Here is a 27,931-nt window from a genome sequence, read left to right as displayed (position 1 = left end):
AGAATTACTTTTCATTTAGTCTCTCGGTACAATATCTTATTTTGATTAGATAGTCTAGATAAAATATTCATCATGTTGCTCTCAAGGTCCAGGCTATGTGTAAGGATGGCACTTTTACTCAGTAATTGTGTAAATGCAATGTAGGGCTGACCTGCAACATCCCTGCCATTCTGATACTGGGACATCCAAAGTGTAAGGGCACTGGGTGGTAGTTTGGTGCGGCAGACTAGGTTGAAACTATAATTTTACTTCACTTGTGACTAAAATCCACATAGGAAAAGGGCAATTTTGAGGGAGCCCGACTCATGATTTTTAAATATTTAGGGTTGTCAATGTTAAGACTGTGTAAGCAGACCTTGCAACTAATATATGCTCAGTGATGCTTATGAGCAGCCATGTGCACATCAGAATCTATTTTAGGGGCCTGATCCAAAGTTCATTTAAGTCAGTGGGTAGTCTTTTCATTAACTTCAATAGTCATTGGATCAGGCACTTACTGAGAGCAAGAAAGTTGCCCAGGAAACTTGGATTGTCTAGCTCTTCTTTTCAAAATATGCATTGGTTATTTTAACTCCTTTCTGGCTGGCTCCTGGTATTACTCTGACTAGCATGTTCTAAAGCTGGAAGGAGAACTTGTTGTAAGAAATGGACAGAGGGAACCTCAGGTTAAAAAATACAGTGTAAACTGTAGTTTGTGCTTGTTTCCAAACTTGCCCCATAATTGGAGTACATATTAAGACCACTTGAAGGATTCCTCCTGCCCTCTGTGATAAACCCTGTTCTAAATTCTGGGGAAGGATCATTACTTATGAAATGGCTCTAGAACTATAGAGGCAACTGATACTTTCTTCCTTATTTATAATTTAACAGCACCCAAAAGCGTGTTAGACAGTTCCCCAAACAGATAAAACATGATCCCTGTCACAAGGAATTTACACATTAATTTTGGACTTGCATCACAGGATTATGTAGAATGTTGTTGGGTCTTGCTAAATGTATGTTGGCATAGCGGGTGGGTGGGTGGGTGTGAGAGAGAGGCTGGACTTCGAGTGTTTCTGTCCTTAAAAATGCCCAAAATAGGAGGAGAGAAACGTTATGTATTTAATCCCTTCAAGTTCAGTTTCAGTCCCAGACTGTCTAGGTGTGTATTGTAAATTATATTGCAGATTAAAAAACAATTCTGTAGTGTACTTTCAGTGGAAACTATTGTTCGGATAGTAGTTTTTTCAGTCAGTCAAATTCAGGAAAACATCCGCGTTTAAAAAAAAAAAAATGCTTGTCAGCCATATGACACATGCAAAAAAATGAAAGGAACAGAAGCGTAAGCTAGCCTTTTTTGTTCCGATGTAACTCTGTGCATGTGTGGTTAAATTTGCATCCGCTCCTTACAGCAAAAATGTTCCACTTATTAGATTCTAACCATAACTGAAGAATTTGCAAGGTTTGGCTCTATAATACAACCAATTTTTTAAATAAAACATTCTCAGATACTCCAATTCTAATATAGAACACTTGGATTACTGAGAGGAGTTCCAAACTCATTGAAATGTAAATTTAGTTTTTACTGTGCAGCTGGAATGATAACTATGGTTAAGGTTGCCACAGCATTTCCATTCTAAGCTGTTTAAGTCTTTTATAAGTTTCCAAAACTTTCATCAATTGGACTGAAATTTCACAGGTTTAGTCTTTGACCAAGGTCTTTGGGTGTTCTTGTTTTTGTTTTTGAAGGCTGAGTCAAAAATGATTCAGACATAAGGTACATTTGTGGTACATGGTACATATGGGGGTGTGGAGTTTTTTTTTAATCAAACTTTAAGTATGGCTCTAGCTGTTCGAAATTGATAGAATTTAGAAATTTGGAAGGAGCAGATCATTGAGAGTGCCTATGACTTTCTTCATAAACTCATGGATTTTAAGGTCAGAAAAGACCATCATGATCATCTAGCCTGACCTCCTGCATGTCGCAGGCCACAGAATCTTACCTACCCACTCTTGTAATAGGCCCGTAGCCTCTTTCTGAGTTACTGGAGTCCTCAAATCGTGATGTAAGGATTGCACAGAATACCAGTAGAGTACCAATACCAATAACTTAGTAGATACGCTGAAAAATCTATAAGAGCAAATCCAGTTCAGAGAAGTCTGTTTGGATTGGGGACATTCAATGAACACTTAAGCGGTGTAGTGTTTTTGTGATTTAGTAGGTGACAGTCTTTTGTCTTTTCTGAACCAGTTACCAGCATGGTAGTAGGGGGTATTGTGCTGCTAAAGATGATCTTTTAGATAAGCCATAAAACCAAAATACTGAGTCTGACAACTTGTTGCCATTAAAGATACCATGGCACTTTTTTTCCAAACAAAGAAGTGTTAACCCCATTGTCTTGGCTCTCTCAATACTCTCCATGTCCTGTACTAAATTGTTTTGTAGTATTAGTGTTTGCTAAAGTTGTTTTTGTCCCAAAGGCGGCTATATTTCAGTGGCATAGGAAATGATTTCTTTGTATAGTTTGGGATATTTTGGAGTGAAACATTCCATCATTGTAAGAGATTATTACTTATTTAGTACCCTGAAGTATTAAAACAGGTTCCAGCTGATAGGTCAGTCTATCTTACATAAATTCATGAAAAATTGTGTTGTATTTTAACAACTGTAAATAATCTATATTCTCCAAATACAGAATATTATACTACTATTAAGTTTCCAGGGCTGATTATTACACTTTTTTTTTTTTTTTTTTTTTTAGCACAGGAAGTTTTAGATAACCTGAAAGACCGCTGGTACCAAGCTGACAATCCACCTGCTGACCTGTTACTGAATGAGGAAGAGTTCTTGTCTTTTCTTCATCCGGAGCATAGTAGGGGGATGCTGAAGTTTATGGTCAAAGAAATCATCCGTGATCTAGGTATGTCAGTTATTTGGGACCTGTGTACCCTACAAAACTTACTGTTTGGGTACATGTTACATCATGGTAGCATCCTGGAACAAACTGAAACATGGTTTGATCTTGTATGTGTGGATGGGACCAAACTGCTATCATCAGGGTACAGCTCTGGAGGCAACTCGATGGAGTTGCTCCTAGTTATATCAATGGTGAACTCTGCCTGTAACTCAATACTAACTGTAAGGGTGTTATAGATTTTTGGTTCACTGTATACAGGCAAGACCCAACCATACTACAGTATGTTTGGGTACTGCTGTGTTACTACAAGGTCACTCAATCTAGCAGATCGTAGCATAGGTGGATTTGATGTGTGTTCTCGTCATTTTGTGATTCAATGGCATGAAGGACTCTCACAGGGTGACACTGGCTCTATAAGAGGGAAGATGCTTGTGCACCCATGATTGGTCAGCTGACTCCAGTTAATCTTAAAAGAGGGCACTGGGCACTAAAGGGGGAGATATCAGCAGGTGAGAGCAGCCTGAGACCAGGACACTGGAGGAGTTCCCCGAAGGAAGCTGTGGTGGCTGCTGGGGGAAGGCTGAAAGCAAGAGAGCAGCAGAGGGAGTTGTCTGCTGACTTTTAAACCTAAGAATCAAAACTGAGGGCCAGAGAGGGTTGAAGCAGGGGTGCAGTAGACAAGCTTATCCACTGATGACTCCACGCTAGAGAGCTGGAGCCAGGGGAACAGTGGAAGGGCCTACCTCTTGGCCTGTCTTAGACAAAACAGTTAACAGAACAGGGGGCATGACAGATGCTCCCATGAGGAGGATTAACTCCCATAAGAGAAGCTGGGGTGGGGGATGCTCTGCTAGGAAGAGCGGGGTTGCACTCGAGCTGAAGGGCTGGGGTGGCGGTCCTGGTTCAAGGACAAGAGAGGACTGACACAGAGCCTGGGTGTGGTGGAAGACACTAGAACATAGTATGTGCTGTGTCTGAACTTGAGGATCTGAGACTGAGGATGGTATGCGCTGGATGTGAGAAATGGACTACGTTTGGGACTTTCGTTATGGATTATTTGAACTATGTTTTAGTAATAAACCATCCCCAAAGAGGTTATTAGTGAGTCAAGAAAGTTCACATGGAGTTACTGGAGAGTCTAAAGGAGGAAAACTGAGGTGTTCTGGGCTCGGTTGCCCTTTGACAAGGACACTGTGGAAACTAACTACTTTGTCCTTTCCAGGTACCACTAGTAGATTATCCAGAATCATACTTTTTACGCATGTTAAAGTAGGAAATAGTCGATATTTCTAAGAACTTAATACCTCAACAAGTGTTCATTGCCACAAAATCATTGCTGTGTTTTTTAACTTGTTAATAGTTCATCAAAATAACTTCTCTGCTTGTTGGAATGTAAAAACTGTTTAAGTGCAAGAGTTTGTCGGTTCTGGAATATATCTTTAAAAGCATGATGGATGTTCCTGTTTATCTAGGATAGGCATGCCCAGATTTGATGGTTGTCAATGCTTCTTTACAGTTATATCAAAACAAATGAGCTTTAAACGTTATCACTTATACCTAAGGCTCTGTGTATGTCACGGAGGTCGCGGATTCTGTGAGTTTCTGTGACCTCTGTGACTTGTGCAGCAGCCTGTGCGGCTGATCCCCGGGAGCCATCTGAGCAGCTCGGGCACCCCTGGCCAGTTGCACTGGCTGCTGCTGGGGCAGTCTCGAGCCTCCCCATTCCCCAGCAGCAGGAATTTGGGTGTGGGGGGCTCAGAGCGGTGTTTACTTGTGGGGGCTCCCCAGAAGGGTGACAGGAACTCCCCTCCTTCACCTCCTAGTTCCACATGCTGCCTCCATCCACATACACCGCCTTCGCAGCTCCCATTGGCCGCGATTCCCAGCCAATGGGAGCTGTAGAACTGGGGCTTGGGGTGGAGCTAGAAGCTGGAGGTTGCAGTTTCTCAGGAGCTGGGTAGGGAACCCGTCCCAGGCCTGCCCACTTCTCCAAGCACCCATGGTGCCCCCCCCCCCCACCCCCGGCACAGGTTTAGTCGGGTATATAGTAAAAGTCATGGACAGGTCACAGGCCATGAATTTTTGTTTGCAGCCTGCGACCTGTCCATGACTTTTACTAAAAATACCCATGACTAAAACGTAACCTTCATTATACCATTCACAGGCAAACATCAAATACGTAAAATAAAATTGTGATACCTCTCATTGGACTACTAATAGAGTCTGGTTCATATATTTAACTTTCCTCTGTCACCATTTTAATTAGAATGATTGATGTATTTTTATAATAGTGCTAGAACAATTCATTATTTCAAAAACAAATTCACAATCATCAGTAGTAAGTCTTACAAAATATTACTGGAAATCCTTCTGTAGGTTTCTTCTAATGCACATCGCACACTTCAAAGATTACAATATCAAGAGAAGATCATTTCAAACATCAACAAGGAAACACTTGTCACATATATTAAGAATCCCTACTGCATTCAATTAATGTTGTTAAAATGTCACAAGTCCAGGGCTCTGGAGACACCCAGAGTTCTCATTTTTCCAAACTGCATGTTCAAGAAGAAATTCAACTTGTATGTCTTTCAGTAAGGGACTTACTGGAATAATTTTCAAATAAGTACAAGTAAAGCCTTAAGATATGCATGGGAATTTATAGTATAAACCTTTACAAACTATGGAAAAGTGTACATTGTGAAGACTATTTTAAAAACAGGTTAAAACACTGTAGCCAATTTGTGTTCATGCTCATGAGGATTAAAAACATGCTGTCATCATTCATAAACCAGAAACTGGTTTGAAAGGACACATATGGTTTATGAAAGTGGCGGTGAAGCGGAGGGAACCAATTGTGTTCTACATATAGCCAGACTGACTGACCAGCTGGTGCACAAAGCCCTCTACTGTGCATGCAATAGTGAGCTGTTAATCTGACAGTACGTTGCATGACTCTTTTTTTTTTTTTTTTAAACTTTCTCTTTGGTTGGAAAAATGAAATAACTTGCAAGTCAAGATTTCTCAGTTGAATCATTCTTAAAGCATGTTAGTTTTTTTGGCCTAATATCCTTTGAGTGTCCTTTCAAAAAGAACTGGTTCCTGTTTGTCGCTTTATCTGCAGGTGAGGTGTAGTGTAAGCAGTATATGGTTCATTTTTCTCTGCTGCTCTGCTTCAGATCAGAGATGGCATGGATCACCCCTAGGCATAAGCAGTTTGAGCAGTATGAGCTACAGACTTATTGCACCTAGGGAGTTGGGTTTGTGCCTATAACCAGAAGGTGAACACTGAAACACAGGGTTTATTTCACTTGGCCAGCCATTTCCTTGACTGATTATTTTCTACTTTAACTGGAAACATAACTTAGACCGGATAAAATTGTTATAAGGAACAAATGGAATCAGTTTTATAATTTCCTCACTTACACTTGTGCTGAAACCACAGGGTACCACCAAGAGCCTTGAACTCTAGGAATTGTTCATGTCTTACTTCTCAATGGACACTTGTAAGTAGACTCCTCACTCCAGTTGTTTTTTGGCTTGCATTACAGATCAAGATGGAGATAAGAAACTCACCCTTTCAGAGTTCATTTCCTTGCCTGTTGGTACAGTAGAGAACCAGCAAGCTCAGGATATTGATGATGATTGGGTGAAAGATAGAAAGAAGGAATTTGAGGAAGTGATTGATGCCAACCACGATGGCATTGTCACCATGGAAGAGCTGGAGGTGGGTGACTCTGAAATCATTATTTTATTTATGTATATCGTTGAAAATATGACAGCACTTTCCAAACCCAGAGGAAGCCAAAACCTGGCCTCAGATGAAGGGTGATGGAAAAGATGCAGTTCTTATGCTTACATTTTGGACCATAATATAGCCAGGTACAAATATAGAAGGATGCTAGAGTAACTTTAGCCTACATGCTGGGTTTTTTTTTTTGTTTTTTGGGTTTTTTTTGTTTTGCTTTTGCATATTGCCTTGCATAGGAATTTTTAAATGTGTAGTGCACAAAACCAAATTGTTGATAGGAGTAGAAGCACACTTCTGATCTGAACGTGAGTAACTGACAACCTATGTATTCAAATTCATTAAAAAAAAAAAAAGTGAGAACCATGATTTGTGAATATACTTTTTTCAAAAGTCATTTACCTGTAAAAGTTGCCAAGTAGGTGCGCCATCGACTGCACCACATGCATTTGTTTTTTGTTAAGAGATTTTGATTCTGAAGAGATTGGATTGTTAAAAACATGAAAACTAGAGATGAATCAGATTAGGCAGACTATGCTCTGTCTTGTTATGTGAAGGAGTCCTAGAATTAATGAGTCTTTTCTCACTAGTTCTCCCGTCTAAGGGAGGTCACTTGTGTGTGGGTGCGGGGACTGGGGGGAGGAATAAGATTAGTGAGCAATAAGAGAACAAAATTCCAGAAGGTAGATGCTCTGTTTAGATGCTTATTAAAGGAGTAATCAGTAACATGTGCAAAAAGTTCTGAGTTCCAAAATCTAAATTTGGAATAGTAGGGAGGAAAGTGAACTCCTCATTTCTGGCCCCACCGCAGAGCCCGCACCCCCCAACCAGAGACCTCACCCGCTCCCGAACCCCAACCCCAATTTTTTTCAGCATTCATGGCCCGCCCTACAATTTCTATTCCCAGATGTGGCCCTCGGGCCAAAAAATTTGCCCACCTTTGCCTTATAACATGGGATACAGATGTTGTATGTGAGATTAATGCATGCAGCAATTTACAAGCATTCAATAAAGTCTAAACACTAAAGACGTTTTTATAACTTGGGTACCTATTTTACCAGTACTAACACACAGGTGATCCAGACTGATTCAAGCTATGTATTTGTCAGTATCCAAGTGAGCAAGGGGACCTTGGTGTAAGTTGGAATCTGGTTTGCTAGTGTCACAGTATTGCATGTCAGATTTTTGACACTGGGTTTGGAGGAGGCTGTCTAGATCAAAAGTTTCCTTCAGAAATCCTGGTTATTTGATAGTTACAAATACATCTCAAATTTTAAATATTGTGATTTGTTCGCTTCATCTGTCCCAGGTCCTCAGTGCATGTAAAGCAATGCTTCCTCCTAAAAGTGCCCACCAGTGCCCACACCCATAAATCGTGCAAGAAAAGAAACCTCTTACAACTTTAATCTATATTTTTTTCATTTACTCAAAGCCTGATGTCGTGGAAACTTCTGTAATTTGTTTCCGTTTTAATGTTCAATAGAGCCAAAGTTTAATAGTGTCAATTCTTGTGTGAAACTAAGTCATCACAGAAAATGGGACATTCTTAGCAATCTTATCAAAACAGGTGATCACATTTGGTTGATGTGTTTTTTGTTTCTGGGTTAGTCATTGTGAGAGATTTTAATTTGGATTTTTCTAGTTTCCATTTTACAAAAATCTGCCAGGCAGAGAGTAAGTCTTAGAAACCATTGGCACCTTGAAATTACTCTGGTAGAACTTGTTGCTGCTTTATCTGACTTGAAGAGCTTTACATATATCATGAATGGAATCCTTTTTTCTCTCCATAGTGGAATATTTTGAGTTCAGAATGAGGGAGAGTCCTTACAAATGCCTTGTGTTTTTACTTTCCACATGTGTGGTGTCTGACTGATAAATTCTGTTCAATAATAACTTAAACTGAAAAAATCGGGTTTTGTCTTTTGAAAGAAAAACCTTCCTTTATCATGAAAATCTACCTTGTTTAAGAGTAGCAGCCGTGTTAGTCTGTATTCGCAAAAAGAAAAGGAGTACTTGTGGCTCCTTAGAGACTAACCAATTTATTTGAGCATAAGCTTTCGTGAGCTACAGCTCACTTCATCAGATGCATGCAGTGGAAAATGCAGTGGGGATGTTTTTATACATACAGACCACGAAAAAATGGGTGTTTATCACTTCAAAAGGTTTTCTCTCCCCACCCCACTCTCCTGCTGGTAATAGCTTATCTAAAGTGATCACTCTCCTTACAATGCACTCTCCTTACAATGTAATGTGTATGATAATCCTTGATTATCATACACATTGTAAGGAGAGTGATCACTTTAGATAAGCTATTACCAGCAGGAGAGTGGGGTGGGGAGAGAGAACCTTTTGAAGTGATAAAACACCCATTTTTTCGTGGTCTGTATGTATAAAAACATCCCCACTGCATTTTCCACTTTTATACATCTGATGAAGTGAGCTGTAGCTCACGAAAGCTTATGCTCAAATATATTGGTTAGTCTCTAAGGTGCCACAAGTACTCCTTTTCTTTTTACATTGTTTAAGAAAGTCTAAATGAAGAGGCAATGGGTGTCCTTTTATCAGAGCACAGATTCCTTTAAACCGGTATCACCAGAATACTTATTGTGTCTGTGTGTCTCATGCACATGCTCATAGAATTTGTTAGAGTTGGGAAGTGAAGTGACTTTAAAATGGATCCAGGGCTTCCATCAGAGACTTCCTGATCACATTTGCTCAGGTTAGAAGATCAAAGATATTGTTTGTTACCAGCACTGCAGGCTCAACCTGCTTTCTAAAAGTCAAGCTGTGTTCTTAATGTCTCCTACAGTTCATGAACAACTAGATAGCAGGCATCTGCATCTCCTGGCAATTTTGTGAACAAAGCATGATGCAGAGTGGGTTTCAGATAATTTCTCTCATCAGTCATATGAGCTTTACTTGTAGAAGAGGTCTCGTAATAAATGCCTATGCAGAAAAGTGTTAATCCAAAAGATTGAGGGTTAGCCTATCAAAGAGACCTTAACTCAGCCTCTCTACTTGCAGGTGTAATTTTCCTCGGAAAAAGAAATTGGGAGGAAACAAAAATAAAAAAGATCCCTAAAGTTGTCTAGTGGGGCCTGAGCAACCACTACTTTTATTTTGTGTGGGATCTTTCCTTGGCTGATTCTAGGTCTAATCTGGTGTCTGGAAACTTGCAGACGTCTCTTACTTTCTGTCACTGACTAAGACTGCTGGAGGCCAATTTCCACATCAAACAAATTGTTGAAATACCAGTTGCAGTCAGCCACCAGCTAACATCAGAGAAGTTTTGGACTTTTGGTAGAACCAAGGAGGGGATGGGGTTTGGAAGGACCTTTGAGAAGAAAGTTATTGACTGGGCCGACTGACGTATTTTGGTGCTTTCTATCATTTATATTCATTTTTGGGTCAAATAATGGAGGCTTCAGTATTTTCTCAAACAGTCAAAGGCTGAGGGTTCCAAATTTTGGCTTGGAGGCATGTGCTGTACTGCACCCAATGGCAGAAATTGAATCCTTTCTTATCTGTTGTAGGAATACATGGATCCTATGAATGAGTACAATGCCTTAAATGAAGCCAAGCAGATGATAGCTGTGGCAGATGAGAATCAGAACCATCACTTGGAGCTGGAGGAGATCCTGAAATACAGCGAATATTTCACTGGCAGCAAGCTTATGGACTACGCACGTAATGTCCATGAGGAGTTCTGATCATGCTCATCTCTGCAGAGCTCTGAAGCACCTTCTTGCTTTCCAAAAACAAAAAGAAAGTTACCTTGCTGCTATATGTGTTGTGTGTGTATGATGTGTTGTCCTAGACTTAAAAAAAGCCCCGTCCATATAAAAGAACTGCACTTCTCCTTTAACCTTCAGTATAAAGAAGGAAAGGGCTGTAAGTAACAAGGCAAGATCTGGACTAACCAGTTCATACTACCTTGTGCAGTTATTATAGCTGAAAGTTCGGCTTAGGCCTTGTGAAGGCATCTTTAAATATCTAACTTCTCTTGCCTACGAAGCTGCTGATCTATGAAAATCATCATTAACATTGGAGGATCTTAGTTTTTTTTAAAGGGGATCGTTTCAGATATTTCTTTTCTGACAGCATTCTAGGAGAATCCAGCAAGGAATTAATTGGCTTAAAAGCTGCATTGGTTTTGCTCAGCACAGGATCCTTTATATTTAGGGGTGTGGATATGTACTTTTCAGCTCATGAATGTCAGCTGTAAATTGCATCAGAGGTGCACGCTGTCTTAATGTAGGTGGGCTGATTAGGTTGTGTTTTCAGCTGCCTTTAATATATATTCACCTCACTCACTTCTAAATGTACTAGAGTGGCCACTGGCCGGGTGAAGAAAAGAAAAATTTGAACACTCTCTTAAAATATTCACTCTAAGTGAATGGCTCCATCAGATGAACTATGACTGCTGAGGAGCTTATTGATATTCACCATTGCTTTTGGCTGGACAGGCATGGCTTTCGTTGCATTCCATTATATGAATGAGAAGCCTGCTGCATCTGAGTCAAAGTTTTTGAACAGAGTAAGTATTTTCTTTTAGCACTCTGCTGACAGGAACCATATGGCTGGAAAGAACAGACAGCCATGAGAAAGGAAATGGCAACCACGTTGATTTAAAGGCTGTCCAACCCGATCTGTACTTTTTTGGTTCATCCTCCTCCTCTTCTTGCATTTTTCACAATACGTTTTAGTCTGGATATTGGGTGTGCAGTGTTGGAGACTATTAAATAACTGCTTTTCCAACACTGCTTTCACAATCTGAAAAATTACTTTCCTTTTTAAACAGGAGTGTTTGAAATTTTACAAGTGAAATCCTTTTTTCGATTTAAAGCAGAATGGAAACTGATCTACAGTGTCACAGAAATCCCACTCTTGTGCTGTTCTGCAGCTATGGGAATGAGAAGCTCATTTTAATCACTTTCATTTCAAAACGGTTCACATTTCTAAATACAGAGAGGGGAATGTCTTAACCTGTGAATGTTCAGGGAGCTGCAGGCAGAAAAAATGGATTCAGCTTTTAGAATCATGAGCTGTGTTGCAACTAATTAGAATTCACTCTGTCTGTCTGGTTAAATTTGTTAAAACTAGTTAAATGTGTAGAGCTATTTGGTTAGGTCTCACAAGCTAATCCCTACAAGTAGGATTGGTCTCAACCACCACTGGTTTAATGTATGTCCCACTCTTCTCTAGCTGTACTGTGCTCTAGCAGAGGCAGTTCAGAACTTCTTAAGGGTCCTTGAGCTTTTTGGTTTAATCTGTTTTGGCGGTAATCTCTATGGAGAATTGTGTAACACCAGGGTCATAGCCACTCATGTTTAAAATAAAAAATGCTTCACTTTATTCTAGCGTTACCCTTGCTGTAAAAAACCCATCTTTTGGGGGATTGCTTGAAATTCCAATTAAGGTGTGTTCTATCTGATCAAGTTTATTCTCTTAATATAATGTAAATACAGAGATTGCTGTTTGTTTTGATTTAAAATGTCCCCTTTTTTTGTTAAATGGCTTGTATCAAAGTATTTTTATATACATTGATCTTTTTTGCATTAAATATTTTTCTCTGTGCTTTGGAAATGCTCCAGCATTGAGATTCTTCGTTAAGACAAACTATTTAAGACCTCAGATTAAAGAAATTGAATCATGAAGTGAAAATAAGTCAAATAGAAGGGGGGAAAGAGTGGGGAAATTGTGAAAGTCTACTCATGTTCTACTCATAATCAAAAGTAGCTGGATGTTCCTTTTTAAAATGAGTTTCCAGAGACTGACTTAGACCCCAACTACTCTAGGACTTGCAACCAACTTCGGGTTTTGTTTAAACATGGTTGGTTTGTAGTGTAGACAGGGCCTGAAACAATACCTCTGATGTGATTTTTTTATCTCACACCTGATGTTACCCTGGCATCACTGTTACCTTTTTCATTGTGGATTAATCTGTTCAGTTGCCATCATGAGGATTAGAAACCGAGACTTGATCTACACAATCTCCTCTGTCTCCTCCCCCTCTTCAAGAACTAGTACCCCTTTTGGTGGGGGAGGGGGGCAACTGGGCTGTGTGGAGAGACTCGGATTCCTCTCTCCACATTTTACAAAGAAGGAAACTAAGTTCAGATACCATTCTGTTTAATCATCCTATGGTTCTTTAGTGTTCTACTTCCAATCTTGCCTTTCCCAATTTCTGCATCTGTCAGATTTTTATCCACAGGGCAGTTTTCATCTGCCAGTAATCTACTATTGATCCAGTTCTTCCATTTAGCACTACTTACAGTAGTTGATTGTTTAGCTTTTATCCATGGTCATTTACCACTGTTCATAACATAAAAGCAGTCTGCCTACTGCTATAAAGTGCTTGGTAGCCAAGCTATCACTGGCACGTGGCAGGTGGGAGGGTTTGTGTTTTGGGGGAAGGTGGGGGGAATTAAATGAAACCTATTTGGTCTTTAGTAGACTAATGTTGAGTTATTCATTGTGTAATATAACTTAGGGTGTGTGCATATAGTTACAACTTCCTGAAACTGCAATGTAAAGTGTGTACATTAACAGTATTTACCAACTGAATGATACTTTACCAGCATTCAATTGTAATGAAGTAGCATCTGAATACATAGTCATCAGCGTTTACATTGTTTTTGCTTTAAATGTGTTTAGCACATTTCCAACCTTATGTTGTTTGTAAATTTCATCCACATCAAAGTCTTTTGTTCTGATTCCCTTTCAAATGAATAAACAGATCCTGCTACTTGCTATGAAAGGGGGAGGAAGACCGTTGAATTTGATCAAAAGTTGCAAAGGGAAGAAATAAGTCAGTAAGATATAAAATTATATTTACCTGATTTTTTTTTATAGTGATGTTACCTAGCAAGACTGAGGCCCCTGTATTTCCTATGTACAGACCAGCGTGGGTCATGTTCTTTTTTCATTGCAGGTAGAGCAAAAGATGATTTGGAATGAAAAAAAAAAAAAATCTGCAGCTCTGGTTTCTTTTGAAAGGAACGGCTTTACTAAAGCTGTAACTTTCCAATTATTTGGAGAGGACTGTAGACTGGAAAAAAATTGGGATATGTCTTTAAAAATTCAGAGACATTGGGGGAACAGCATAAATAAAATACAGCAATAGAATTGCTCTGCAATCCTCTCAACTGTATCAGATTATAAGGGATGTCATTCATTTCAGGTCCAAATTTACTTCCCTCCAATAGAGACCTGGTGGTGGTTTCTTGCAAGTGAACTGTAAATTGACATCAGAAATGCCGAGGCTTAGAAGTCTGGTTCTAAAACACTTGACAAATTTTAAATAAAAATCAAATAAAATCCCTTTTTGACTATTGTCTTCTAATTTGGGCCTTGGCTTGAACACCTTTAGAGGCCATTATCACTAGGGTAGCTAAGCAGATTCTGGGAACCCCGAAACCTGTGTATCTAACTCCTGTTGATAAAACTTGAATGATGAATGTAGGTGAAACCTCGCTGCTTCTGTCATCGGTCTCATTCTCCCTTTCTGTGCTGTACTAGTGCATGAAGGAGAACAAGCTGATGCCCTCTCCCACACTTCTCACTACTGCTGGCTTCCCCCTCCCACATCCCAGGCACACCTTCTTTCAGGTCCTCCTCCTCAGTCATGGAAGGGAACAGAATTGGTGTGATTTTGCTGTACAGGAGGACACCAAACAACGCTAAGGGACATCCATGTGGGTTCCTCATCTCCTGTGCCCTAAGGGAAACAGTTCTGCAGGGTGCTTCATTTCCCATAGAGCACAGGAAGGCTTTGAGAGAAGGGTCAGAATGGCTGGTTCGTGTATAGGCCAAACTCCCCTGGCTAGAGCAATGCAGCTGATGTGGAAGCTACTGTGGCTCTAATGCAGTAGCCCCACTGTTGGGCAAAGGGGCTGATTCCATGTGCACCTAGCCCCTGTGGAATTAGCATGTACACAGTCCGTATTTCACTTCCACTGTACCCTGATGTACCACACTCTTAATTTTAGTACTTAGGAGTTAATTTTGTCCTAATAATGGTGGACACTGTCTCCTATTTCTCCCTCCATTAAAGCCCTGCCCATTTACACTAACTGGAGTGATACTTGCAAAGCATGAGGCTAATATGTGACGTTTAACCACTATCCCTAAAAGCTGCTCACCAGAATTCTTGCAAAACTATTGAGTACGTTCCCCCTTCTGGCTTTCAAAATGAGTGACAGCACTTCAGCTCACATAATGGGAGGCTAAGGCTGGGGTTTCTCACGAAGGACGTGGTTCGTTCCTAATAAAAGCTTAAGCTAAGAAATGGCATGTGGCCTTTTTTTAGGGCCTAAAATAAAACTTTCATAGAATTGATTTAGAAAACTTTATTTTCCCTGCTTCCTTGAAGGAACCCGAAAGCTGAAAGAGGAGGAGCTGAAAAGAGGTGGTACATGGCTGGGAATTTCCCCATTGCAGGCATATGAATTGCCTTCCTGTTCTTCCGCAGTCTAGGTTCAACCTGTCCTAGAGTTTACTTTTTTTTTGCAGGGGAAGTGGAGAGTCAGCATGGCTGGACGAGGATTAGCCAAATTTGTCTTCTCTTCTTTTACTGCTGTTCTGTTCTTCCTGTTGCTCTCTGCTATGCAGTGTTCAGGGCTGATATGTGGACAATTTGAATATCCCTTACATAAGAGATGCTGCAGGGAGTGTGCTCCTGGTAAGTCCTCATCATCAACTCAATATTGACTGTCCTTGTTAGATGTAAAGTCCAGCACTTTATGAGGTGGGGGTGGGGGAAATAATCTTGTGAACCCAAAATGTTACTGATATGTAGGAAACAAAGTCTGAACTGTAAAATACTGTTTTATAAGATGTCTAGAATTCTGTCTAGTTTGCAATAAACTCTTTCTGTAACTTAAGTGGGTAACTGTGAGAGACCCTATGCATCACTCTGTGGAATGAAATCTTCAAAGGCTCGTCTGCACTGGCTTTTTCCTAAAATTTCCCACTGGTGCAGGTCCGTGATGCTAGACAGACTGGCTACCGACATCTTAACTAACCTATTGTCTAGCCTGGCTCTGATTAGGACGAAATGCTATGTTGGTTAAAATGCTGGTGGACATAGAAGCCTTGTTGGCACTAGTACTTACGTTGTAGCTGCAATGGTGGGTCATCTTAAGGAAATAGGTCTAGTAAAGTTAAGGGTAAGACTGTGCAAGATGTCTTTAAAGCTGCTTCCGTTGAAAAAGCGTTTACTGTAGCTAAAGCTTATATGTTTTTGTTTAAAAAAAAAAGTGTCGATTGACCATATGCTGTCCTATTGAAGAGAACAGGGCATGCCAAATATCCCTGGAAAAATCAAGATTTATGGATGGCCGGCATCCTTGGATTTTTAAATTGCTCTGCAGGCATGATCCACATGCCATGTGGACTTCTCCCTGTGAAGAGAGCTAGTTCTCGTTGCTTCACGTAATTCATGAGCACGATTTGGCAAGACCATAGGTGGCAGCAAACAGAGTACTTATTTCCTCCCACTTTCTCCTTTTTGGTAGAAACTGAATGAATTTTGCTTTGTCTGTTTTTTCTTTGTCACAGCTGCTGTTAGAGCGGAATGACAGTTCTGCAGACAGAGCTGAGGAAGTGGAAAAGTGCAAAAAAAATACACAGGCACTGTTAGTTGGATATGATTATAGAAATTACTTGACAACCGAGAGTAACCACAGCTGGCATGTGACACCACACTGGGCAGTCTGTTAATAGAAAGTTGCATGTAGAATTCAGGGCTGACAGGAAGGGAAGGTACATTCTCACCTGTGCAGGATGATTAGATTGTATGCCTGCACCTTTTTGCAAGAGGTTTCCGTTTAAAAAAAATCCTGCACAGAGTTGTCTCTGCATCTCCAAATGAGAGCTCTTTCCTTCTTCACGGTTCCATCCACCTGTCCATGTAAAATTTGTACTGCATTCGCTATTGCAGCGAAAACTGAAACCAGTGTTTTTCCAAAGATCCTGGTTGTAACAGATCCCCATTCTTGAGACTTGGCTTCCGCGTGAGCTCTCTCAGGGTATTCACAAAGCTACTGAGTTATGAGGGTTTTTGAGTTCCTCATTCTGGGATACATCCCACCCCTGGTAAGTGGGTACAGCCAATCCCTCATGGGTCACATGCTGCTACTTTTCTCCTTAATCTGGTGAGGGAGTTTCCACTGGCTGTCGCTTAGTTAGAAGCTACTGAGTCAGTTCTAGACGGGGGGGGAAAACCTGTCTCCCTCCTGTCTCCACAGGCAAATATATTCCTATGTCTTGCAATTAATTACTGAGGTAAAACAGTGGAGATATATATTCTTTGGTAATTGCCATATGAACATGCAGCAGTCAAGATAGTTGATCTAGACAGTATCTTCTGTGGTACAAAGTCATTTGATTGTGGGTGTTGTGGTTTTGTTCAAATGAATTCTCTCCCAGCTACTCAGAAAATGCCCTGAATTTTGCCTGCCAGTTCTTGGAACATTCTGCATTCAGGAGAGTAGTCTGTTTCCTGAGAGTGTAGGATGAGCAAAAGATAGTGAGTTATTGGGTTTTAGTGCTGTGAGAATGAGTTATCCTTTCTCAGAACTGCTTGGTGTTAGCACCCAGTGAAACTTAGAGAAAATGAATGAGTGGGGTGGAAAAAAGTACAGTGTGATCCTCATTTTCCAAGAGCAAGGGTGAGAATAAAAAATTAATTACAGCTGGACTTCAAAAGTACTGAGCATAAAAATGTTTGTTCCTTATTTTCAAGTAGCCTATACCGGGGTTCTCAAACTGGGGGTCGTGACCCCTCAGGGGGTTGCAAGGTGGTTACATGGGAGTTGCAAGCTGTCAGCTCCATGCGGCTGACAGTCCCAAGCCCACATTAAATTAACCCCCCCCATTTTTAATTTATAAGGGGGGGGGTCACACTCAGAGATGTGCTGCGTGAAAGGGGTCACCAATACAAAAAGTTTGAAAACCACTGGCCTATACTGTATGTTAGGCCATTAGCAAGATACAGGAAATGTGCCTCGATACCTAGAGCATAAGACGGGGACTCAGAACCTCTTGATACTATTCCTGGTTCTGCCACTGACTTGCTGTTAGCCCTTGGACAAGTCATTTAATCCCTGCACCTTGTTATCTGTCTACAAAACAAACTAGATTGAATTGTTACCTACTTCAAAAGTGTTGTGAAACTTAATGTTTGAAAAGCATTCTGAACTCAGCTGAAAGTACAAAGTACATTATTGTTGCACTATCTGTTGCAGCAACATGAGTGTGCCTCATTTCTTGCAAAAAACTTACCCATTATAGGCAAGTTTTCTGGGGAGTGTATGCAAGTTTCAGGGCTTCAGATCAGGGCACAACTGACCAACAATTAACAGGGGGCACTTCCTGTCCATTCAGGCATTCCTTTAGTATAATGCCGTGTGTATCTAAAACAAGTACTCCTCAAAGGGGGAATTCTAATTCTGAGAGAGACACATGAGATCTGTTACCTAGCTGCCTGTAACAGCCGTGAGTAAAGCAGATAGCAGCAATCTCTAGAATAGAAGGAGAGACGTGCTGTAGTGTTTTATGTCACTTTACAAATGTGATTTGATTATTTCCTGACATACCTGTGAGTGGGCTAAATAACAGTGGGATAGTGCAGATGAGGAAACAGAACATTTAAGCCCAATGCCAGAAGAAATGAGCATCAGAGCCAGAATTAGAACTCGCGACCAATGCTCGAACCGCTGTGGCACTCCACTCCTCTGATCTCAGTTATGGGAAATGATGCCATCTCATGTCACTCCTGAATTAGTGGTTTGAATCCAGACTACTCTGACAGCTGTTTTGGTGAAAGTGAAATGATTTTGGTGGCATTAATCAAGTTCTTAGTGGACAGACGCCATGCTAATTGAGCATGTTAGAAATGAATTGGTGTTCATATTAGACACTGCTATCATAGTTGGCACCTGTGTCTAAGGAGAGAGGCTGAATCAATTTCCAACTCCTAGAGGTGGTCCACATTTGGATGACGCTAGGAAAGACTTCAGTGCTATCAAACCACAAATCTGAAAGGCAGAGCTAATACTGATTTGGGTACAAAACAAAACTGAAACATTTGTGTGAAGAGTTAATTTCCCACATCTTCCGCGCCCCCCAACCCCCCCGTTCTATGGATATGTCAATGTATTCTCAGTTTGGGCCAGGGGGAAGTGCTCTGAAGAGAAGACTGAGAAAAGTATGTCCAGATCCTCAAAGTTATATAGACTGATATGGTCTACTGATTTCAATGGAAGTCAGATGCGTAAATAACTTTGAGGATCTGGGCTATAGGGGCTGATCCTACAAGCTCAGAAGTCAAGGGAAATATGCAGGATTGGGTTTAAAACATTTTCTTTTGCACAATGTTGCTCAACTGAAGGTGCTTATCCATTTACTGAAACTTCTTTTACAATTTTGTAGCAACCTCCCTGTTTCAAATAGGAGCCCTCTATTGACTCAAGATCCCCCTCTCCCCCATGAGTCAGTGTAAATACTCCTTGCGTTGTGAATTCCTGCCTGGAGAATCTGTACTTTCATCCACCTGCTGCAAGTCTCTATTAAAGAGCGGCAGTATTCCTGGGTTCGAGTTCTGGCTCTGCCACGGACTTACTGTGTGACCCTGTCACTTGCTCTCTCTGGGTCTATTTTCCTGTTTAAAAAAAGGGGACGACAATATCTGCTACCGTGATGAGTGCCAATAGAAGAGCTTGGATGGATGCATCAACACCTCAGAGGGGAGGCTGTCAGGCTTAATACATTAATGTTTAATGTGCTTTGAGATCCCCCTGGAGAAAGATGCTATAGACATTCATATTAACTATTTAATTGCTGCACGTCATAATAGGTCTATCCAACCTACCTGCTTTAGCATCCAGTGCATCTGTTTGCTCCTTGGTCCCTACTAAGGCAGTTCAAATGACTTTTTATCTTGGTGGAGGTACTGTGGGAAAGCCGCAGTATTGTACAGATATCAGCCTCTTGTATCACAGCTGTAGTGGCAAATTGACCCTTGTCAGCGACCTCAGCTGCATACCCTGACATTCAAATAATTCAAAAAGTTCCATTATAGAAGAATGCTGTTTGAGATGCATTGGTGAAGGGGATGGATGTTCCTGTCTGTTTTCAGAAGGCTAATTGGTGTCTAGAAGTGGGTCATGGCTGTTAATGCCCGGACAGTGACACAAAGGGATTCCTCTCCCATATGTGCTCTTTGTCCTAGGTGAGGAAATGAAAAACCGCTGCTCGCCAACATCAGAAACGGAGTGTGTCCCCTGCCAACATGGATACTATAACTCAAAGCATAACTACTATCCGTGCAAAAGCTGCACCATCTGTGACACAGGTAAGTCAGCTATGCAGTGGCCACTTCTTTACAAGGGGTCCCCAGACTATCCCCCTAAAGCCTTTAGGTGCTCGTCTCAGGCCCCCCTTCTCTTTCCTACTCCCCAAAGGGCTGGGAAATAAAGTTTTTGCACACACAAAAATTGCTCATTTTTTCAAGCCATTATAAGAGCTGGTGGATTTTTTTTTTAATTTTGAAAAAATGGTTTTGTTTAATTTTGCATTTTTTTCATATTTCAAGTCAAAGACTCTAACTTGAACCCATTCATTTGCTCTTTAATTACCTTGTTAAATGGCACAAGGGAATCCATTGCATGCAAATAGTTTCAAGAGACTAGAATTGACCTCCATGTCTCTCGTTTGCCAGTGCAGAACAATGAGCACTAGGCCAGTTTCATTTGTGCTTTTAATTAATTTCCTTTCTTCCCTACCCCCTCCCCAACTCTTTGCTCCTAGATAGGGGAAGCATGGAGGTGAAGAAGTGTGATAAGATATCCGATACAGTTTGCATGTGCATGAAGGGTTACACCCCATACGGCAGCAGATCGTCAGAGGAATCCCCGTCAGGAAAAGGTGAGTAATTAGCTTTTTAAAAAAATTATAACAGTATTCCTCCCAGTGAAAAGCACCTGCTGGCTGTTTTGTAAATTATCTCCGTCTCCAAGACAACCACTGCTAACAGGGTGATGTGCAAAATGCTGCAGGAAACGCAAGGTATCTCACCAGGAAACAGAATAAAAAGGGTGTTGTACTTGTTCAGTATGCTACCTTCCCTTTGTACAGATCCAAATGTTGACTGCAATTTCAGTGGTGCTGTTGTATGTACTCTGGTTTTGCATGACGCTCTGGAATGGAAGCTGTTTTATACATGTAAGGTATCGTTGTAATGGTCATGTATCGTTCTTGCTCCTGGCTTATCCAAAGGATGTTCACAGCTACTCCAAATCTGTATCAAACCACCATAGTTTTAAAATATTGTCTATTTTTCAGAATGCTTCCCTTGTCCTGATGGGCATTTTTCCAATGGAAACAATGACAGATGTCGGCCCTGGGTCAAGTACGTATCCCTCACCCAAACAAACTGAGCTTAAACTTTTGTTTCTTGCACAGTAGTTAAGAGTTGCTTACAGCAGTCCTTTCTATCTCCTTCCCTAAAGTCAGTATATGGAATTCCCGAAGATAAGCCAGGAACAAATGCAGTAAGACTTGTATTCATGATGACTCTTAGGATGCCTGCAAGTGGGCTATGTGCCAGCTCATGGGATGCATTGGTATCCTGCATTTTCCCTTTTCCACCATGATGGTTTCAGTAGAAAGATGGCCAAGTGGAAATTTCACATAACTGGAAAGGGCTCCACCACCTCACACAGGGAAGCTATCCGTGATTGTAGCAGACCACATGGAACCTGAAGGGAGGACCACAGCTTGCAAGAGGGAAGAGTTTGGAGGAGGCTCCAGGAAATTGGTCTGTGTGCACATGACTAGAGAACGCTAGCTGATGTCCCGACATCCCTGTAAACAGTCTTCTTTGTAAAGAACCAGTTTAGTTTTATAAGCACGGAGTCTTTTCATGTTAACCCAGCATGCATTGCCTGAAACAATGATGTTTTCTTCCCTGGGAGCAATTCTTCACCCCTCTTCTTTTTGTCTCATCCCATGGGGCTCTCTCTAGTTGAGCAGCAGTTGGGAATACAGCTGCAACCCATGCTCCACTTTGGGAGGGTTCATCTGAATTTCCAATGTTCAAGTAAGCAGGAAAAGATTTGTTGTTTTTTTTTTTAAATTAAAAAAATGAAATAAAAATCCAGGCCTTCATTATACAACATAAAGAAGTCATCTCTTCCCCCCCTCTCCCCCCCACCCCAACCTCCCAAAAATGTGCATATGCTCCATCTTTTTTCCTGTGCAGGTCACCTTTATATTTGGCACTGAAGCTGTTTAAGTAATTCCATTTGTTTATTTACACTGGCAGCTGCATCGCTTATGGTAAAAAGACTCTGAAACCTGGGACAAAAACAGAAGATGCTATCTGCGATGACCAGGACAAACAGGCCACCACACTCCAAACATCCACCTTGTACCTGTCTCTCATCAGCCACAGAAGCAATGGATCTACTACAGCATCCACCCCCTTCACATCCAAAGACACCATTTCCACCACTCCTGTTAAAAAGGAGATTAACTGGGGTAAGGGAAGGCTGAGTCTTGTCTTCTAGTAGTTATCTCCTTTTGCCTGCTCTTCTGAACAACTCTTTTGTTCCCCTGCAGTCTATCCAAAATGCCATTGCCAAACTCATCTTCCTCCAACTATATCAGCCCCCTTTGTAACCAGTCACTTCAGATTCCACATCACCTTCCTTAGCGGTTTCAAACTCCCCACACAGTTCTGTTGGTGCCAACATCTTATCACTTGTTGCCTGCCAGCCTCCTCTTTTCCTCTGCATGCCTCCATGCCCCCTTCGTTATCTTTTTCCACAAGCTCCTCTGTCCCTTCCCCAAGCTTTTGGATGCCTTCTCCTAACCCCATATGCCATGCAGCCCCCATCTCCTCCTCAGACCTGTTTTCCCACAGCCTCTCAATGAGCATTCCTCTCATCCTGTATATACACATAAATAATTCTATCTTTAAAAAAATAAATCAAGTCATTAACAAGGTGATTGTACCACCCAGGCATCCCATAACCTCCCATGTGTATTCCCTCCTCAGGCAGGAAGAATGAGCTCATTTCCACTTCCCCAGTTGATGTGGTTCCTGCTCTTCCTTAGCTTCATGTACGTGCTAGATTTGAATTTGGCAGCTCACATGAACTGTCAACTCAGTGAAATGATTTAATCTCTTACCATCGTAGCCACCTACCACTTGCAGTCATGGTTAGCTTTTAAAAACTATGGGAAACGTGGACACTCTGACTCCTGTGACATAAATGTAGCCTTAATTGTAGGGCGATATGTTCCCTTCATGGTTGTGAGGTTGCCACAGTTCTGTCATTATCCTTATTGGAATCATCACTTTCTCATGCATTCAGTCTCCCAGATTCCATGCTCCTCCTCTTATTTGATTTAACAAGTTTTTGTGTAATGCTCATCATCACGGCATCAGAGTGCCTACGTCTTATGTAACTTGGGATGGTAATAACGCAGGGGCTCAGCAGTGCATGTGTTCTCGTTCTCTCTCTCTCTCGTTCTGTCTCTTATGCGTATGTAATGTTCTTCCTTTATTTTTCTTCTAGGGTCCTTATCGCTCATTCTGATTTGCTTAACGTTGCTCATGGTATCTGGAATGTCCATCCTCCTCTTGACTATCCAGACGACCAAAAAGGATAAAACAAAGAGGCCTCCTGTGAATGGACAACTCGGTGAGTCTCTGTTAAAAGCTTGCTGTTCTACACTATTAATTTGGAGAGAATGGGTGGATAACCTGGGTCTCTCAGGGTATGGCTACACTGCAGTGTAGGCCCAGGGTTGAAACTCAGGCTCAATTCCTAATCCTCCTTCCAGCTAAACACACATTGTGCTAACCCAGGGCTCAGATCCTAGGACTCTATGGGGTAGAGTGTCCAAGCCTGAGTCAAGCCGGGACCCAGGGTTCCACCCCTATTGCTTAGCAGTGTAGACACAGCCCCATTGGAGTCTGCCAAAAATATTTCACAATCCCACTGGTCAGCTTTGTTTGTCCTCTGGACAGTCAAGTTTGGTGAACAGTAAAGTTCTCTCTCTGCATGACTCTCTAATTTAAATGATCTGTGGTGGGCCTTGAACAAAGATTTGCATACATCCCTGGCCCTTAGCCAATGGGAGAGTGCCTTGAAAAACATTTAAAAACTCTGCTTGTGGTCTGTGTGTTAAGGCTGATCCAGCAGAAAATGATTTTTCATTTATATTGGTCCCTGTATAAGTTATAGTGCATGGGTCTGGCCAGTGCGGTCTGTTGCTGGAGGTGCGGGTCTGCCAGAGCCAAGATCTGTTTTGGGGGATGTATCTGATCACCCTGGAAACTCTCCAGCTCACAGAAAGCTTGGCTTTCTAGAGCAGTGCCTGTAGCTGAATGGCTTGCTTAGATGGAAGAGAAAATTGCCTCCAGGGGTAAAAGCTTGACTTAGCGATCTGGATGACCTGGTAGCTAAAGAACAGGCAGTATTTCAGAGAGGAGGGACTTCAGACAAATCTGAAGAGATTTGGTCTAACTTTTTAGAAGGCTTTAATAAACCCCTAGTGGATGGGAACTGAGATGTTCTCCTTTCCCCTCTCTGCTCCCTTCCTTCTCTTCCAGTCCTTTATCTTTTCTTCCTCCTGCCTTGCTTGCCGTTCCCCCTTCCTTCCTTTTTCTCTTTACTTCATTATTCTCTTTTCTGTATGGCTTTATAGCTACCAAAATATTTGACACATACCCGCACCACGGAGATCGGCTCGCGGAGGAGGAGGATTAGATTGATACAGCATGCTGAAAAAAATAACATAGCCTCATATACTCATTGAGTAAATCTGTGGCACCGGACCAGCCTGGCTGAAATATACTGTGTCTGCGTACGCCATCAGCACGTGTGTTTCCCCCTCTATGTGCAATTTTGTACTTTCCTTCCTTTTTTCTTTATCTCTTTTCTGCTTTCCCCCTTACTTGGGGAGAGGGGAATCAATAATACACAAATAATAAAAAATTGCCACTCTGCCGGGCAACCTTATAAGATGCCTGCTGAAGGTGTGACCCTTTTCTGTCCATGAACAAATGAGCTGCTGCAGGGTCTTTCATTCACCTCTTCCAAATGACTGAATTGTTTGACTGGCCAGGGGGCGGGCACTCAATTCAAAGCCAATTATACGCATGGTTCTGGGTCAGCCCGCTGCTGCCTGCTCGTCTCGTTACACAGCCCCAATAAAATAGGTTCCCATTGTTCCCTTAACCCATCCCACTTCTATTAGATACCCCATATCGGCTAGGCCAGCAAGCAGTAATCTAGAAGTCGCTCCCTGCCGGAGTAATTCTGTGCGCCCGTGTGTGTGTGGAACCAGAAGAGCCATTTGCTTCTATTTCCCCTCTTGCTCTGTACAAAGTTTCTGTACTCCGTGTTTTTCAGATGGAAAGAGCTTTCGAATTCCTATCCAGGAAGAGCAAGTCGACTCCAATTCCAGCCTCATCAAAAACTGATTCCCTGTTATACTACAGTGTACTGTCATCTGAGCCAGACAGTAGGAACCTAACAATGCAACAAATACTCCCCCCCATAAAGGAATATTCTGTATGTGTTGGTGCTCGTTCCAGGGCTGGCTGCACCTCTGTCTCCTTTCTGGTCTCTCTGAGTGCACCCACTCAGGTCTTAGGCCTCATGCCTGTTCCTCTCTTGGGGTGGAATCGTGTGATTCTCCCACTCTTAGACTGAGACGTGGGCTATAGTACCATGGGTATCAACTGAGCTTACCGAGCAGGTCCAACTGAGTTTGGGCACCTACCGTTCTTCCCTTTGGGAGTTTGTGACCAATGGTATATGGTAAGCAGACCTTTTAGAACCCAAAATACTGTATTTAGCAATAGTAGAATGCATTCGAGAAAGGATTTCAAAACAGTCTACCCCTACCATCCTTTGGTGACCTAGGCAGGCCTAGCTTCTCCAGACCCCCAAGTGGCTCCTCTTTCCGAGTCTCATTCCAGTCTGGTTTCCCTTTTGGCTCTCCCTCCCCCTGAGAGAGTGACCCCCTTTAAACCTTGCTAGTATCCTTTGTTGTCTTGTGTTTTGTGGGCCTTGGCCTTTCCTGGTCAAAACCGTTTTGTAGGTCGTCTGGAGACATGGAAACAGAATCATGGAAGGTAATAACTCCAGCAATGCCTCTTAACCGTTTTTAAGCATTTGTTGAGAGGTGTTGATCTGGAGCCATTCTGCTCCTTTCTGCCTGTCAGACACCTGTTAAGCTAAACCAGTGTGTTCATACCATCCCAATAGCCCTTATTAGAGGGTAGTCCAAATCTGTGTGTCTATGTATAAGGGCAGAGTTTTTATATTCACAGCCTTGAGAGAAAGCAAATTCAGATACGTGAGGAGAAGATTAAGAGACGGCCGCTCAAAGAGAACAAGCATGCAACTTGTCTCAATTTCAGACTTTAGCACTCAGCATTTGCACTGCTACTTTACCTGCAAACCCTGCATGCCCAGTGCACACCCACTCTTGTGCTTCCTGTTTATGTTCATGTGCATCACAATGAACATCCTGTCAAGATGGGTGTTTGCAGATGGGAAAAAGTAGGTGAAAGGTGGGAACAGACGGCATGAAAAGCAAATGCAGAGACTATGAAAAAAGGGAGGGGAGCGGAAGGAATAGAGAACTTCCAATGAAAGCATAGGTGTGTGCCACTGGGGATCTGGCCTACTGCCTATATCTACATTGTGTGTTTGTTTGGCCTCCATGGGTACGAGCGTAGCTTTCGAGGCCCTCCTGGCCCTGACATCACAATTAAACTGAATCGGCATGTGGAACGAAATTACAATCAAACTCCAGCTAACCATTCAAAGCTCCAAATCGTTGGAGGTTCACAAACCATCAGGCTCCCGTGTCACTGGTTCTTGCCCCTTTCCGCTGTTGCTTTTGAACCCCTTTCTGTGCCCACGGGATTATCATTATTCGCTAAGTAACCTCGGCAAACCCCACTCGGAATGCAGGTGTTGTCTTGCTGGCATGGCAGAACATGACAATGTGAACAATTCAAAAAACACAAGGCCCCCTCGATATAATATTTCTTCTTCTTGAAATGTGGCGTTGGCTGGGAAGAGCCAATGGATTGATATTCCAGTAGTGACACCCAGGGCTTTCTGCAGGTAGCATTACAGTACAACTATGCAGAATCCTGCCGGTAATGGATAGACAATCCAGACACAGGCTGCCATCCTGTATCTGAACACTTTGCGGGAGTTCACACTCGAGAACTGACCAAGCACTGGACCTGATCCCGCTCCTGGTTGAAATAAATAGGAGTTTGGCAATTAAATTCAGTTGGAGCAGGAACAAATGGTACACTGGTTGCCCAGTGTATCTGTAATGGAGGTGCTGCACGTCGTCTTGTTGGCTCATATATTTTCAAGGGGGTGAATGGGTTTTAAAGTTAATGGGAAGTGCCCTGTTAAATACAAGCTGTGAAACTGGTCTTGGCAAATCACTGAATCCCTCTGTTCCTCAGTCTGTCCGTCCGTAAAACGGGAGTGGTGATATTTACCTCCCTCCTGGCCGTGTGGGTGAGGGTTCATGTTTGAAGTACTCTGAAAAATCTTTCAGAGCTCTTTGAAAACTGAGGAGTGACAAGTTTTGTTATGGGCATTCAACAGTGTCAAAAGCAAAGGATCTGCCCTTGCACTGTACAAATGAATAAGTTAATTATGCCCTACATATTTTGGTTTGTCTAATATAAATACCCTATGGTCCCAGCTCTGCAAACATATACAAACTAGACTCCAGAGAGACTACTTCTGTGCTTAAAGCTAAGCATGTGCATAAGTGTTTGCAGGATCAGGGCTTTAGTGTGTGTGTACGTACTTCTGTGTATATATTATAATATATTTTACATGTATACTCACAATCATGTAAAACGTGATTTTTATATATATGATTACAATATTTAACATGCTTGTAAGGGTGTGTCCACACTGCAGTTAGACACTTGCCGCTGAACCGTGCCAGCCGACACCGGCTAAGGGGCTGTTTAATTGTGGTGTAGATGCTCAGGCTCAAGCTGCAGCCTGGGCTCTGAGACCTTCCCACTGCACAGGGTCCTAGAGCCCCGGCTCCAGCCAGAGGCTGAACGTCTACACCACAGTTAAACAGCCCCTTAGCCCAAGCCCAAGTCAGCTGGCACAGGTCAGCCATGGATTTTTAATTGCAGTGTGGATGTACCTGGAGTGAGTTTGGCCTACCCATAATATGTTACACGATTTTGCAATATATTTTCCTG

General features: G+C 41.9%; 2 protein-coding genes across 2 annotated transcripts in view; both read left to right on the top strand.

Annotated features, from left to right (window-relative positions):
* Positions 1-10,503, top strand: part of SDF4 (stromal cell derived factor 4) — a 33,312-nt gene extending 22,809 nt beyond the window's left edge. Inside the window, exons 5-7 of the mRNA XM_074934014.1 lie at positions 2,742-2,900; positions 6,449-6,624; positions 10,179-10,503. Coding sequence (XP_074790115.1) covers positions 2,742-2,900; positions 6,449-6,624; positions 10,179-10,355 — 512 coding nt within the window. The 3' untranslated portion in view covers positions 10,356-10,503. The remainder of the gene's footprint in view (positions 1-2,741; positions 2,901-6,448; positions 6,625-10,178) is intronic.
* A 2,502-nt stretch (positions 10,504-13,005) lies between these two features.
* TNFRSF4 (TNF receptor superfamily member 4) lies at positions 13,006-27,628 on the top strand. Its single transcript, XM_074934015.1, has 8 exons — positions 13,006-13,579; positions 15,160-15,328; positions 19,880-20,002; positions 20,458-20,574; positions 20,992-21,058; positions 21,974-22,188; positions 23,232-23,357; positions 25,074-27,628. The coding sequence occupies exons 2-8, from the start codon at positions 15,178-15,180 to the stop codon at positions 25,142-25,144; spliced, it is 870 nt and encodes a 289-aa protein (XP_074790116.1). The 5' UTR covers positions 13,006-13,579; positions 15,160-15,177; the 3' UTR covers positions 25,145-27,628.
* Positions 27,629-27,931: the final 303 nt, after the last annotated feature.

This window comes from Natator depressus, chromosome 18, assembly GCF_965152275.1.
Source record: "Natator depressus isolate rNatDep1 chromosome 18, rNatDep2.hap1, whole genome shotgun sequence".
Taxonomy (NCBI): domain Eukaryota; kingdom Metazoa; phylum Chordata; order Testudines; family Cheloniidae; genus Natator; species Natator depressus.
This window is presented reverse-complemented; position numbering and strand designations above follow the sequence as displayed.